The following is a 13,676-nucleotide window of genomic DNA, read 5'->3' as shown; positions in this document are numbered from 1 at the left end:
GAGATTTAAATTTAAAATAAAAGGTTTAGGAATTCAGAGCACAAATGAATGGTTCAGCAGTAGAAAAAAAACCAGTAAATTGCCTTCAATTCAGCAACATGTGATGCTTCCAGGAAAATGCAGCTACACAGTTAAACAGCATCAGTAAAAAATGGCACAAAATCCAGTGCCTTCTTGAAAAAAAATGATTTAAATGAAATTGAAGCTGTCACTGCAAGGCACATTGTTTCACTTAGAATTAAAAGTTCTTAAGATTTCTAATAATGTTTCTGTGCCTTGACCAAGCAGCCTGGGCCTCTGTGTAAATGCAGAGGAATGTGGCTAATAAAATGTAACATTCAGACTGTGCCCAGTGCTGAACCATCTAATAGTCCATAGTGTAGATGGGCTGCATTGAGTCGTTAGTCTTTTTCTCCCCAAGCCAATGGGTCAATGTCACTGTTCATCACCCAAAGTAAAATCCTCCAATGAGAGACCTGCAGAGTGGGTACTAGAACTATCCTTGATGACATCTTAAGCCAGTCATCATCTGTGAGGCTGTGCCTCAAAGGCCAGCACACAACTCATTTCCATGGGTTAACTCACTGGCTTCTCTTCTCTCTTCTACTAAACTGGCAAACTGACCTTTCCAACCACGTGACTACAAGTAGTCCGAGCCAGGGCTTTAACTTTTCTCCAAGACGCCAGGCTGAGGGAGTGAGTCCGTAAAGTGCAGAATGCTGCTTCAGATATTCTTTCTCCAAGAGAAGAAATCTTATGTCTGCGAACCCACTATTTTTCTCATTTTCAACTAATTCATTTACATTGCAATTTTCAAGAGTTGAACTTTTTTTCCCCAAACATATTTGAGAGTTTAGTTCACCACGCATATTTACTTGTATCTGACGACTGATGTAGTGAGACTGACAGAACCTACAAGATGGACCATAACACGTGATAGTCGTAACTCTGAAGTCATTATGATTGGGGGAAAGATCCCCTGAGGAATCCCAAAACATTTCAACCAGAATGGAGACAGTGAAAATACCCGGAACATATACAAAGGAGACGCACAGCTAATAGAATTAATAAAGGAAGGCAAGGGAATAAAAAAAAGTCAAAGGACCAGGTAATTAAATGTGTGCAGCTTAATTTAATTCTAGAAGTATCCACAACTAAAAGCAAGGAACAGAAGCATTTGCATTAGCATGTAATTATGATGTAATTGTAATCACTGAAACATGGCTAACGGAATTGTGGTGATGAAAAGAACATTAGTGGATACACAGCACTCTGGAGAGGAAGGACAGATGGAAAATGTGGCAGTGCTGCTCTAGACATCAAGAAGAACACTCAGGAAGCACAGGAACGGAGCACAGCTGAATCACAAGTCCCAGAATATATATACACAAGTCAGACGTATAAGAAACAAAGTGCATAGCAACAGACCTCCCAGTTCAGATACAAATTCGAAGTCTTTTATCAGGGAAGGAGGTGAAAAGAAAGAAATGATTTTCTTGGAAACTTTTAACTTTTTTTCACAGAGATTGAGAAAACCCAACAGGAATGTCAGCAGCTGAAAGTGAAAAGGTAGGCATTGCCAAAAATTGCTTCCTTACTCTGTTGTCGGAGCACCTACCAGAAGGAATGTCTGTATTGATCTGGTCTTTTCAAACAAGATAGAGTGAAGAAACCAGAGCTGAGAAAACCAACAGGGAATTGCGATTGTAATACAGAGTGCTGTAAAGCATACTTTGAAACCATATACAGTACGTAGAATCACAACCAAGCAGATGAAGGAATGAGACACTTTAAGGAAAGTAGGTAGGGATAAGTTAGATACGAAATCATTAGAAAATGGAAGGCAGTGATGTCAAGATATTCTACCTGAAGCACAGAACAGGCTCATCCCACGAACAAGCATATCTAAATCAGGCCAGCAGTAGCCCAGATAGTTAAATAATCAATTAAAAAGAATGCATGCAGAATCAAGCTCTGTTCAAAAAAGAATATGACCCAATTTAAGAAAAGGAGTATATAATAAGCTGTAATTACAGGCTAAAATGAATATGAGAGAGATCATGAGAAATGTTGAAAGAAATCGTGTAATTCTGTCTAAAATGAGTTTTGTTCAGTATTATTACAGCAAAATAACAGTAAAGGATGAAATGTCTCAGTGTTAAAAAACGAAAAATATTTACATAATGAAATGGAAAAGGCTGATGTGTTAAATGAATATTTCACAACCTTGGCATTTACCAAAGAAGAAAAAAAAACAACATGCCACAGGCAAAGCAAACATAAAGCTCTTAAAATTAAATAATATTAGCACAGAAGTGGCATAACTGTTACAGGTTCTAGAAGCGCATAATGATTCATCCCCAGGCCCTGATGGTATTTTACCAATTGTGCTTAAGAAAATTAACTCATGTTATCCATAGGTCTCAGACAAAGATAACACTCATTGTGTAGAGTGATAACCTAAGTGTTAACAAAGTGCCACCATCTGAACCAAGCAATTACAGACCAATGAGCCTTACTTCTACAACATGAAAGGCTGTGGAAAAAATATTTGGAACTAAAATAAGAAACAACTGCATAAGAAACTAGCTAGACTTCTTTAACAACGGCAGTAAGAGAAACAAACCTGATATAAGACTTTCATATTTAATTCTAAAATTGCAGGCAGCTGGCATTCATGGTAATGCATATAGTTGAATTACGAATCGGCTAGTGGACAGAAGGTACAAAAGGCATATTAGGATGATGTAATTTGTGTAGCACAATAGGGATCAGTAGGACCACTGCTCTACGTGAGTTCTAGCAATGACCTAGATTCTGCCACAGTGAGGGAAACTGGTCACATTCACACATGACCAAAATAGAAGGATTGCTAAACATTCTGGCACCTGTTAAAAAAACAAAACAAAAGACCATATTCAGGATTGGGAAATGTCTGGTAGATTAAATTTAAATGAATATCAGTGCAGATTTCTGTATTAAGACAGCAATTTAAACTAGTTATGAAAAACACAGGCAGGAGAGTAGTGCATTGCTGCCTCACAGCGCTGGGGCACTGGGTTCAATTCTGGACCTGGGGTGCTGTCTGTGTGGAGTTTGCATGTTCTCCCCAGGCGCACGGTGTTTCCTCCGGGTGCTCCAGTCTCCCCCAACAGCCCAAAGACATGCTGGTAGACTGACTGGCTTTTGGGGAAAACAGCTCTCGTGGGAGTTTGTGCGCGTGTGCGTGCCTGTGCCTGCGCTAAACCAGCGTCCCGTTCAGGCTGTACCCTAGCCTGCGCTCTCGTTTGCCAGGACAGATTCTTTCTCCTCCGCAGCCCCGCTTCGGATAATGCTGTTAGAAAATGAATGGATGGATAACAAACGCTTGGCTGTCTATACGGACACAACATTGTTATCTTCCAGACACTGCAGGAAAGAAAGAAAGGGAAACAAAGTATTGCGATATATCGTTAAACCTGCTGAATTTAAATCAAGGAGTATTATAAATGATCAGTTTGCTGGGAAGATCTACAGAACATTGTGCACAACTTTGGAAACCATATTACTGATATTTCTGCTCTGGAGACAGTCCATAGAAGAGTAATCAGATATATTTCTGTGCTCAAATCAATACCCTACACTGACAGTAACCTAGCGTTATTAGTCTAGAAAGAAGAATGCTGCAATGGGACCTGAATAAAGTATTCAGAATGCACAAAGGCAAGAGTGATGTCAACTCGACACATTTTTTCAGAATCATCCACAAAACATGACCCAGAGGAAACAAGTGAAAAGGATGGAGAGCTGTATTTAAAAGCGAGAAGAGGGAGTGCTTATACCAGTGCTGGTAACTGGTATAAAGTATCCAGCCATGTTGTTGTTTCAAGAAATGACTGAATGAGCTCCTTGGATCAATTAGAAACCAAGCAGCCAAAATGGCTCAAATGGCCAACTCCCGTTTGTAAACATTATTGTATTGTATTGTGTTTTGGATCTGGCAACTGTATTTTTAACAGAATAGAAACCTTTCAGCAAATCGATTTACTCACTTTGGATGGCAGAGTTCTTCTTAAGGATAAATGTTGCTAGATGCCATATCAAAACAACACGCTACAAACCAGACAGGAAAATAACAGGCTTCATGCCATCAGCTCTCGCTTTTACCTGGAGGTTATGCCTCTCCAGCCTCATCTCCAGCATATTATTCTGCTCTTCAAGGCGCCTGCGCTCTGCCTCCAACTCTTCAATCTTTTGTCTGCAAGAAAACCAAAAGAATGAATATCTGTTCCAAACATGTTATTTTTCATTGCCATTTGACATTTAAAACTGGCAGTTTCTATACATATTGTAAGTAGGACTAAGCTGGGTATGGAAGTGGTATATGAAAAGATCAACATTTCATTACATTTCACAAAGAACAGTCCTGGAATGAAACAACTAATGATTTTTTTTTGTTTTCTGATTTATTACAGTGTTATAGGCATGAAGCTGCTAACCAGCTTCATCCTTGGACGTGAGAAAAATGGTGCCTCGATTATAAACATAGCATAATGCACCAAAAGGAAGAGTGCTCACTTTTTAACACCAGCTGACTCCTTTCAACACAACCCTCACAGTTAGAACTCTGCAAGCTGCATTGCAAGGCCTCGTTAACAGGGGAAGAATAAGAGGAAAAAAGTTTGAAAGGCATATAACCCTATTAAATTACTAATGATGATAAATTGTGGTACTTTGTTAAGTGTGTTTCCAGGGAGCTTTCAAGTACTGTTAAAAATCTAATGGGATGCACAGCACATATACTAAGTTTGAATGGTTCAGCAGTGGAAAATAAAAATCAGGAATGTTATCGCAGATGTTGCATCCCTCTCGAGCACTTTTTGTTCTCTTTTGCAATTTTAAAGATAAAAGTTTTTCACTATTTAAGGTTGAAGCTGTTAACCTCTAGCCTCAGTCCCCGTGGTAAAAAAAAATACTGCACAAAATGCAATAAAGACGTTTGCAGAGTGCTGCTCCATCATAAGCCTTCCTCGTCTCCTTGACTGCAATAAACAAAGGGAGGTGTAAACAACAGTAATGAGCTACAAAGACTATTTCCCAAGACCCTGCCTAATCTAAGGCAAAACTTTAAAACACTCTGTGATGAATATTAATTTAAGTCCAGGGCAAAAAAATATACGTATAACAGACCCTGCTCTGGGGTAGCTTGACTAGTTGTAGGAACTCAAAGAGCTCAGGCAGGACCAAACCAGTGTTTCTTCCCAACTGCCCCTAAGATTTGGTCCTTATCCTCCACTTTTACTTCCTCCAAGCATTCTCTCTATTCTATCTAAATATTGGTGATTTGACGAGTGGATACTGTCTGGCCAGCGGTGGACAATCCAATACAATAACCGGTGATTTCCAGTTCTTTAAATCCCTTTTTGAGGTGCTAATCTCACTCTGAGCAGGGCTTAAACAACTGTAGCACCCACGATGTCACTGATCCACAACCCCCCCACCGCAGACACCCTCTGCATGCTCTTTCTCGTTCCTTACAGAGGCCGACACCTGCCCCCAGCAAGTGCCACTGATTTCTCAGTCCTCTCCGCTCGGAATGCGTATGGGAACTCTGGTCTCGTCGCTCCAGTCTCCTCTGCTTCGTCACAATACACATCAGCTTATATCATGCAAATGCCAGTTAAAAAGATTCTCTGAAAAGGTCTTGGGAAAGGCACCCAACATGAGGAGGCTTTTAGCCCACTCTACTTGGCTATTAGTAGTTCTTTGCAAGGACTGTGTATACATTTATAATATTGCATTCAATATTCTCGATCTCCTATTTTAAAGAAGAGGAAAAATCACCGTCTTTCTCCCTGTCAGTGTGTGGAATTCATTCAGAACTTGAAATTATCCTAGTTTACTCTCCTTGACAGGGAAGCAATATCCTCTCTCTGTAGCGTAGTGACCAAAAAGTACTATCAAGATAATCAGGAGAGAAAGCTACAATTTTACCAAACCTTTAACCAGGTAAATCATTTGAGAACAGATTCTTGCTTGCAATAACCACCTGATTGTGAAGCAAAGCTGGAGTAACTCAAGTGAAGTACCTTCCTCAATAACACAGCAGTAGCGTATCCACCCAGAATTTGAATCACCTCTGGACCAGAGCTCACACCATCACTTTTGTTTTTTTAACTGGAAACATTCCACATAAAGAGGGCAGAATTAATAATCACCTTCCACCAGGAATCAAAATGAAGCAAAAGGTAGTGGGTTTATTGAAAGATAAACCACCAAAAGGCCAGGAGCACTAATCACACGGTTAAAAAAAAAACATCAGAATGAACACTCCTTGTAATATACTGGCCTCATTATCTGCAGCATTGCTCTTGGAGCACTGGAGATGAACTGGCTCAAGAGTTCCGAAGGGGACAGAACTTAACCCCTGCACTTCACCCAACAGATGCTCCAACCAAATTTAAACCACACTATCTACACCTACAATATAGCGCTGAATATAAGCAAGACAAAGAGGAAAAAAATCACAATGAACACCTACTAATATCAAAACATGTTCAATATTTACAATATGGAGTTTCATGCTGGCAGTCCTTATTTTATTATTTTATGCAGCCATTTCCTCCAGTTCCTTGGGGCAAACCTGCCTTGTCACAGGCTGGTACTGAAGTAACCGGTTGGCACCATCAACTATATTCTGCACTATATCCACTATTTGTTATCAAAATACATGAAATAATAACAAGCCTAAGAAAAGCAAGCCTGATAGCCCTGTCAGTGACCTTCAAACACATACAGATTTATAGAATTCTACATTCTCTAGACTGAATGGCAATCAATTACAGAGGTAGACACATACAGAATAAGGATATCTGTCAAACTCATCATTGACAGCTGTACATACGCAGAGAAACAATCTGCTATTACTGCCAGGCCTCTAATTTTTTTTCTTATAAAGTGATTACATGAAGGAAAAATAGTTCTATCGACGCTAAGGCAATAACTCTTTTCACTCTTAAAAATGCGAGTCTTTGGGCACCATTTAAGCAAGGCGTGAGTTTTGCAAGGTCCCAGTTGTAAATGGGTTTCTTTTCTCCTCACAGGGACAAACCCAGTTACTTGAAGCTGGAACCACCTCTTGTGTCAAAAGCTGGATGTTTAAATTGTAGATAGCCAGGCTAGAGTTTTTGCCTTATTCGATAATATTCTTCCTGCTCCAGCAATTCTTTGTTTTAATGTTGCTGTATAATGACTTCTTAACTCCTTCACAATGTTTAGTATGACCCTAAAACGAATGTCATGCCCTCTTATGCACACATTATGGCATTCGTGCATGTTCTTAGAATGCATGATGAATGTAGGTGCACTTTAGTTCTGTAGCAGTTATGAAGTTATTATGAAGCACTAAGCAGCAACATTCATATAAAGTGTTATCCTTATTATCGCCCTTATTAGCTTTACCTGGCTGACCATATTCAGGAAAAAGGATAAGTTTACAAAATTACAACAACAAAACTTGGGGTTGGAAAATAAAAGTCAGTCTCCTCTTGCTTATCACTCTAATGTGTAGAAGCTCACAGACAGACTGCCATGATATATCATATAATTCGGTAGTGGGCACAAGTTTCACAATTTATCAGTGAGGAATTTTAGCATAACTATATCCTTCCACCTTAAATACAGGCATTTTGTTTCATTTTGTAGATACTTGAGAAGCTGATTATATTGTTTTGTAACAAGTTTAGAAAAGCTCTCTGCTGAAAATAAGTTGATAATTGCTTTGTTCCACGGGGGCATTGTGTAATATTTGGTCTTTCTTTTTTCACAACTTATGCCCTACAACAACAGCACTACAACACTTCTCAAGGGCTCCTCTGAATGTTCATAAACAGCATTACTGTGCCCTGCAAAAGTATTCAGACCCTTCCTATGGGCAAACGGATAAAATGATATACCAATGTATTTATATATCCTTCACATTGTTTTTAAACCTTAATGCTCAAACTTTGACGTGTAAGAAAAGTCACAGAAAATGTCAGCCAAAAGTAAAAGAAAACATTAAAATATGTTGATTGCATAAATGTTCATATTCAAAACTTGGTGAAAGCACCACTGGCAACTTCTTGTTTGCACAAATTGACACTAAAAAGCTCTGAAACAGTTCAGCACAAATTGGACAGCGATAGAACAGAATTCAACCTTTTGCTCAGGCGGCATGCAGAATTTCATATACACAGGGCTAGGCAGAATTGTTTTTTTTATGGCAGCAGATTAAACATCTTGTCATTCATTATAACTTCTAATCAATCTAGATCTTAAATTATACATATACATAGTTTTCACATACAGAATAGTGACTTACATAGCTAAATGCACTCAATGTGATCACAGGGGTTTTATGAGAAATGGACTGGCAGTAATGTTCACCATCTCCTTCATATCATTCCTGCTGTCATTTAGACAAAAGCTCTGTGTGCAACCCTTCCATTAGATGCAGGAACGGCCCTCAAACACGTGGATCAGGACCTAGTGCGGACTCGTTTTAGAACAAGTGGGTTTGGTGTTCATTAAAATAATTTTAGATGCTAACTCTGGCAATGCTGCTTTCAAACAGCAAGGGGTCTCACTGTCCTCTAACTCTAGGGGCATGTATCACAAGTGCCCTTTACCCACCACTATCAACTTAAAGCTGAAATCACACAAGCAACTCTGCCCATCGGACACTTCTGTCCCTATCAGCACTAAAAACACACCGCATCACATCTCATCTTGTGCTGATGATACTCTGTCATATTGTGAGGATATTGCACAATCCCTGCCACAGATCCTTGGGCTTTTCAACCATTTAGGGCTCTTTCGGGGTTTCAGAATTAACTGCTCTGAAAAGCTGCCTTTGAATACTGCACTGGCATTCTACCTATAAACATGTTTATGATTAATTTTTAATGATGAAATCGTTATATGTACTCAGAAAAATTTAGATAGATTTATATATCTATCTATATGGATGCAATTTTCTCATTCACTCCAGGTGCACATTTCCATAATAAAAACCATTGTACTCCCCTGCATCACTTTCTTCAGTTCAGCTCTTGCGTACTGGACTGAACTGCACTCAATAATCTATAAATAATGTATGTGCGCATGGGGAAGCAGCCACATCTAACAATCTCATACACCATGAGAAATCTTCAAGTACATTATCTTTGCCAAACTTCGAATTATTTTTGATCTTTGAAAATTGCACCCAGACAGCCTGGTTCGATGATGCCACACTACAACAAACAGAACAAAATTGAGATTCTCCTTATTGCTAACTAGATCTAGATTTCTCTTATTTACCTTACAAATTGTACAGGTAATAGATTAGTAAACACACCATGTATGGCCAGAACGTCCTGTATTCACTGCGGCATAGAGTCCACCAGTGTGTGGTGTGTACCAGTGTGTGTGTAGAGTCTAGCAGTGTGTGGCGTGTACCAGTGTGTGTGTGTAGAGTCTAGCAGTGTGTGGCGTGTACCAGTGTGTGTGTAGAGTCTAGCAGTGTGTGTCTAGAGTCTACCAGTGTGTGTGTAGAGTCTACCAGTGTGTGGTGTGTACCAGTGTGTGTGTAGAGTCTAGCAGTGTGTGTGTAGAGTCTACCAGTGTGTGGCATGTATCAGATCTGGCCATTGCTCGAGCTGTCTTTCCAGCAGAGGAAGAGGATGGCGGGGCCTTCAGTGACTGTTCCCGCCTACAGTAGGGAAGGCTGTGCGGACACCATCCTCTTCCTCTGCTGGACAGGCAACTCGAGCAGTGAAGGACTGATGGAGCTCTCCGTGGCACAAGATCGTAAGGATCACATAAAGACTAGAAAAAAAGGACACTTCTTTCTACCACATAGATTGTTTTGTCCCACTGGGGTACAGATCATGCCGAAATCCTGATGTGTTCATGAAGAATTAGGCCTAGTGATGTACAGTGTTAAATTACCTTAAAGAGGGGGAGAGCAGAATGCTGGTAATTGTATACAGCATTGTGCATACCATTATCTAAATACCATCAATGAAAAATGAATGCAATTATGTGAATATTAATGGACATGCTTTTGTGAATGTTACAGCACTTCATTCTAACCAATGAATCACACATTCAGAACAACCTTTCACATGCCTGCTGCTGTCTTTTGGTGGAAATTAAAACAGAGATGCTCCCCGTTGGAGTTCTTGCTGTATTAAATTATCCTTAATGCAATCTACATTTTTTTTAATCAAATTATACTAATCTATAATTCTACACCATACATTAAGTCATAAAGAGCAGCTTCTGAGATTTAACTCCTGGATGTAATTCTTCATGGATGATGAAAATCTTCTGTCAAGAGTGACTGAGAAATACACTTTTTTTTTAAATACAACATTATAAACCTTTTTTGTCATTCAGATTGCGTTAGCAAGCATTGGGTTTGAACTTTTTCCTAAAAACAGAGACATACCGTTTGTTGTCTGATTCACATGCAGTACTTCTGACACAAACAATCTAGTCTTGGATGATAACTGAGCGTTACTTAGAATACATTAGTTTCCACAAATGAAAAAAAATTGAATAAAAAATGGAAATGTCCAAAGTTAAAAGTTGGATGTAGTCATGAAGTGATAAGTGATAGTGCTAACTCCCAAAAAACGATAGAGGAAAAATGACACTTCAAGGATCGAACAGTCTAATGGAAACCAGGTGGCTGCTTGAAGAGATGTTGGTGAACCAGTACAGTAAATGACAATTCCGAATGGTCCAGAATTTCCCAACATCCAAATAGTTACCGCGGATTTGTGTTATATAAGGCACCTTTGGATACAACCTTTCGATGAAACATTAGCCATGGTCCTGACTATTCATAAAAGCAGAGGATATTAACCCAGGTGTCCTGTCTAAAATCTAGCTTGGGCTTGCACAAGTATATTTTTTTAAACTTCTCTCTTCAATCGGTGAAGCAGTTCTCTACATGATCTGCTGTGTAGAGAGAAGCTGTTTTCACACATCATCCAGGTGGGTGATACACAGTACTTCAGTGGTGGATGAAGTGTGTTCTTGCTGATATAAAACACTGTAAAGTGTTTCGAGACCTTTCGGGATGAAAACCATTATATAAGCAGTATAATAACATCATCCTGATCTTGAATACTCCATTTACCTAGGTTAGAAAGATAGTCAACTTCCAAATTGAACTCTGAGTACCACTAAAATCAGTTCAACAAAAAATGTCAGCAAAAAGGACAATTTCCTCTCTTTTCATTGAATACATTATTACATATCAAGTGGAGTGATAAATGTTATTACTGTAACACAAAGGATACTGACCTGAGGGAGTTAACTTCTTCAGTGCTAACAAAGGAACTGTTGTCTGCTGTAGCAGCTTGCTTCTTCAAAATATCAATCTCAGCTTCTGCCTGGAAAAAAAAAATATAAGCATTAATATGAATTCAAAAATAAATAACTGGTCATATTAAAAAAAAAAACTCAGATAAATTTACCGAAAATGTTGTGGAAAAAGCAAGTGTACAATGTAAGACATTAAACACTGATGATGGGAGATTTCATATCTCCCATAACCGTTTTATCACATTATGTTAAAACAAAAACTAAATATACTGCTTAGGGACCATTAAGCCTGCACTGAAATCCTACCACTCAAATATTATCACTTGAATCTCAAGATAAACGTATATTTTCTAATTTGCTCTGATGTCCAAGGGATCCTTATGTTCAGCTCCTCCAGTTTGGAAATCAGATGGCCAAAATGCTGACCTCCAGTATACAAACCTCAAATGTCCCCCCTCACAATCTAGCAATCAGCACGAAGCATATAGATCACTCTGTCGAGATCAGAAGCACTTATATTGTACATGAGTTATGTTGGATAATGAGTGTTTAACTCAATACTTACAGTACATGCAGAAGAAACAATGGGGACAAAGAGTAATGTTCTGAGGTACCTACTGGACTATGAAAGAAAGTGATATGAATTCCATTACCTCTCAAAAGTCAATCACCGAAGCAAAAATCAATTCTACATGAACTGTTTGGAAAGCATCCAGATTTTTCTTATACAGAATATAATAGGACATATAGAGTTTGTCAAATACTACCTGACAAGCGGCTTATCAACAGCATGTGAGAAATGCAGGTGTAATTGTCATCTCATTCTTTCCAGGCCATCGTTTTCCCAGACACAATGATACAGTGCATGGAAAGTGCCTTAGGCAGTAATTAAATTCCCCAATAAAGGAGGGTGAATTTCTATGTACATTTAAAAAATCACAGAAAATATTTACACAGATGTGGATACCCCTGTTATGAGAACACGATGGGAGAGGAGGAATACTGCAACAAACCAATAATTTGGCATACAGACTGTTGACCACACTGCTCACGAACAGTGAAAACAAGGTGCTCTATGGATTCCACAGCTGCTAATCAATCAACACAAACACGACAGACCTGACAGCTGCAATGAGCTGGTGCAATGTAATGAGGTGGAGAGGACTGCACAGCGGTCAAGAAACATGGATCCATCAGTTAGACCCTCACGCGCATCATAATTGTATACACAGCTGTCAGTCATCGCAAATCAAGACCCTGCCTGGGAATTCCACCTCTCCCTCTCCTACTCCCAACACACATCTCTGGATCTTCTGTTCTACACAACTCATAGCGTAGGCCCTGATGACTCTTCCACCTAAACTACTGGAACAACAAGGTCGTCCAACCACTCCACCGCACCCAGACTTTATCAGCCTGCCCTGACTTCCAGCACTTCCAGCCCCAGAACACAATCAAAAGGGACCTCTATCCACAAACACTTAAAAAACAAACCCACACACAAAATAGTCAGTAGTAATTTCAGTTTAAATTTCAGTTCTTCTTCTCACCACAAACACAGATATTAACATAGGTCTGAAATATTGTCTGTGCAAAATATCTTTTTATACCACAGTAGCACAGTCCATCTTGTTTGGTGGAGGAAATACGCTGAATGGGATGAGGAATACTGAATGGCTATATGACACGGAAGTTTGTAATCTCTCGCCTGTTGGACTGAAGATGTGCTGGAAATGGGGCGGACAGTGGGAATCCCAAGGGACTCAAGAAAGGGGGCTCAACAAGCACAAGTTGAGCCCTCTGATCCACACACTGTTTTTTCAAGCCAGTGTTGTGTTAACCATGTCAAATGACCAGGATTTCCTCTGCATTGTTTAAAGAAGGCTCCATCTCATCTTAAACTACTTATGCGGCTGTACCTGTAAGCTCAATGAGAGACACTGTTCCACTCTTCTCTTCTATAAGGCACAGTGGGGCTTTAGTATGCCAAAACATGTGAAAAATAGCCCTTCACTCATGCATTAATTCTTTAACAGGGAACATTTAACCGGGAAAAGAAGTCTAACACTGTAAGTATTCAATCAACCGAATGTTACTGTAGGACTTTTCACAAAATAAAAATAATTTTCTGTTAGAAATAAATTCTATCAGACCATCAAATGTGTTGAGACAAAAAAAAAAGAATTCAAAATTCAATTATTTAAGATAACATATTGTTTCACGCAAATGGCAAAGTGTCCCATTAACAATGAAATTGGTTTGAGACAGTCTGGAGAGCCTGAAGAATCCAAAGCAAAGAAAAGTAATTTAGCCCTCCCAGTTTATCAGAAAATATGTGC

General features: G+C 39.2%; 1 protein-coding gene across 3 annotated transcripts in view; it reads right to left on the bottom strand.

Annotated features, from left to right (window-relative positions):
- The window catches only part of mad1l1 (mitotic arrest deficient 1 like 1), a 281,026-nt gene that overhangs the window by 171,259 nt on the left and 96,091 nt on the right, over positions 1-13,676 (bottom strand). For 2 of the 3 annotated variants that reach the window (XM_088613218.1, XM_088613219.1), the window contains 2 exons: positions 11,317-11,405; positions 4,147-4,237 (listed from right to left, as the gene is read on the bottom strand). In XM_088613218.1, coding sequence (XP_088469344.1) covers positions 4,147-4,237; positions 11,317-11,405 — 180 coding nt within the window. Of the gene's footprint in view, positions 1-1,112; positions 3,409-4,146; positions 4,238-11,316; positions 11,406-13,676 lie in introns of those variants that run through there. The other variant, XM_088613221.1, reaches the window with a different exon arrangement.

Source organism: Lepisosteus platostomus, chromosome 19, assembly GCF_059453375.1.
Source record: "Lepisosteus platostomus isolate fLepPlt1 chromosome 19, fLepPlt1.hap1, whole genome shotgun sequence".
NCBI lineage: Eukaryota > Metazoa > Chordata > Actinopteri > Semionotiformes > Lepisosteidae > Lepisosteus > Lepisosteus platostomus.
The sequence above is the reverse complement of the archived record's forward strand: the minus strand, read 5'-3'. Positions and strand labels throughout refer to the sequence as shown.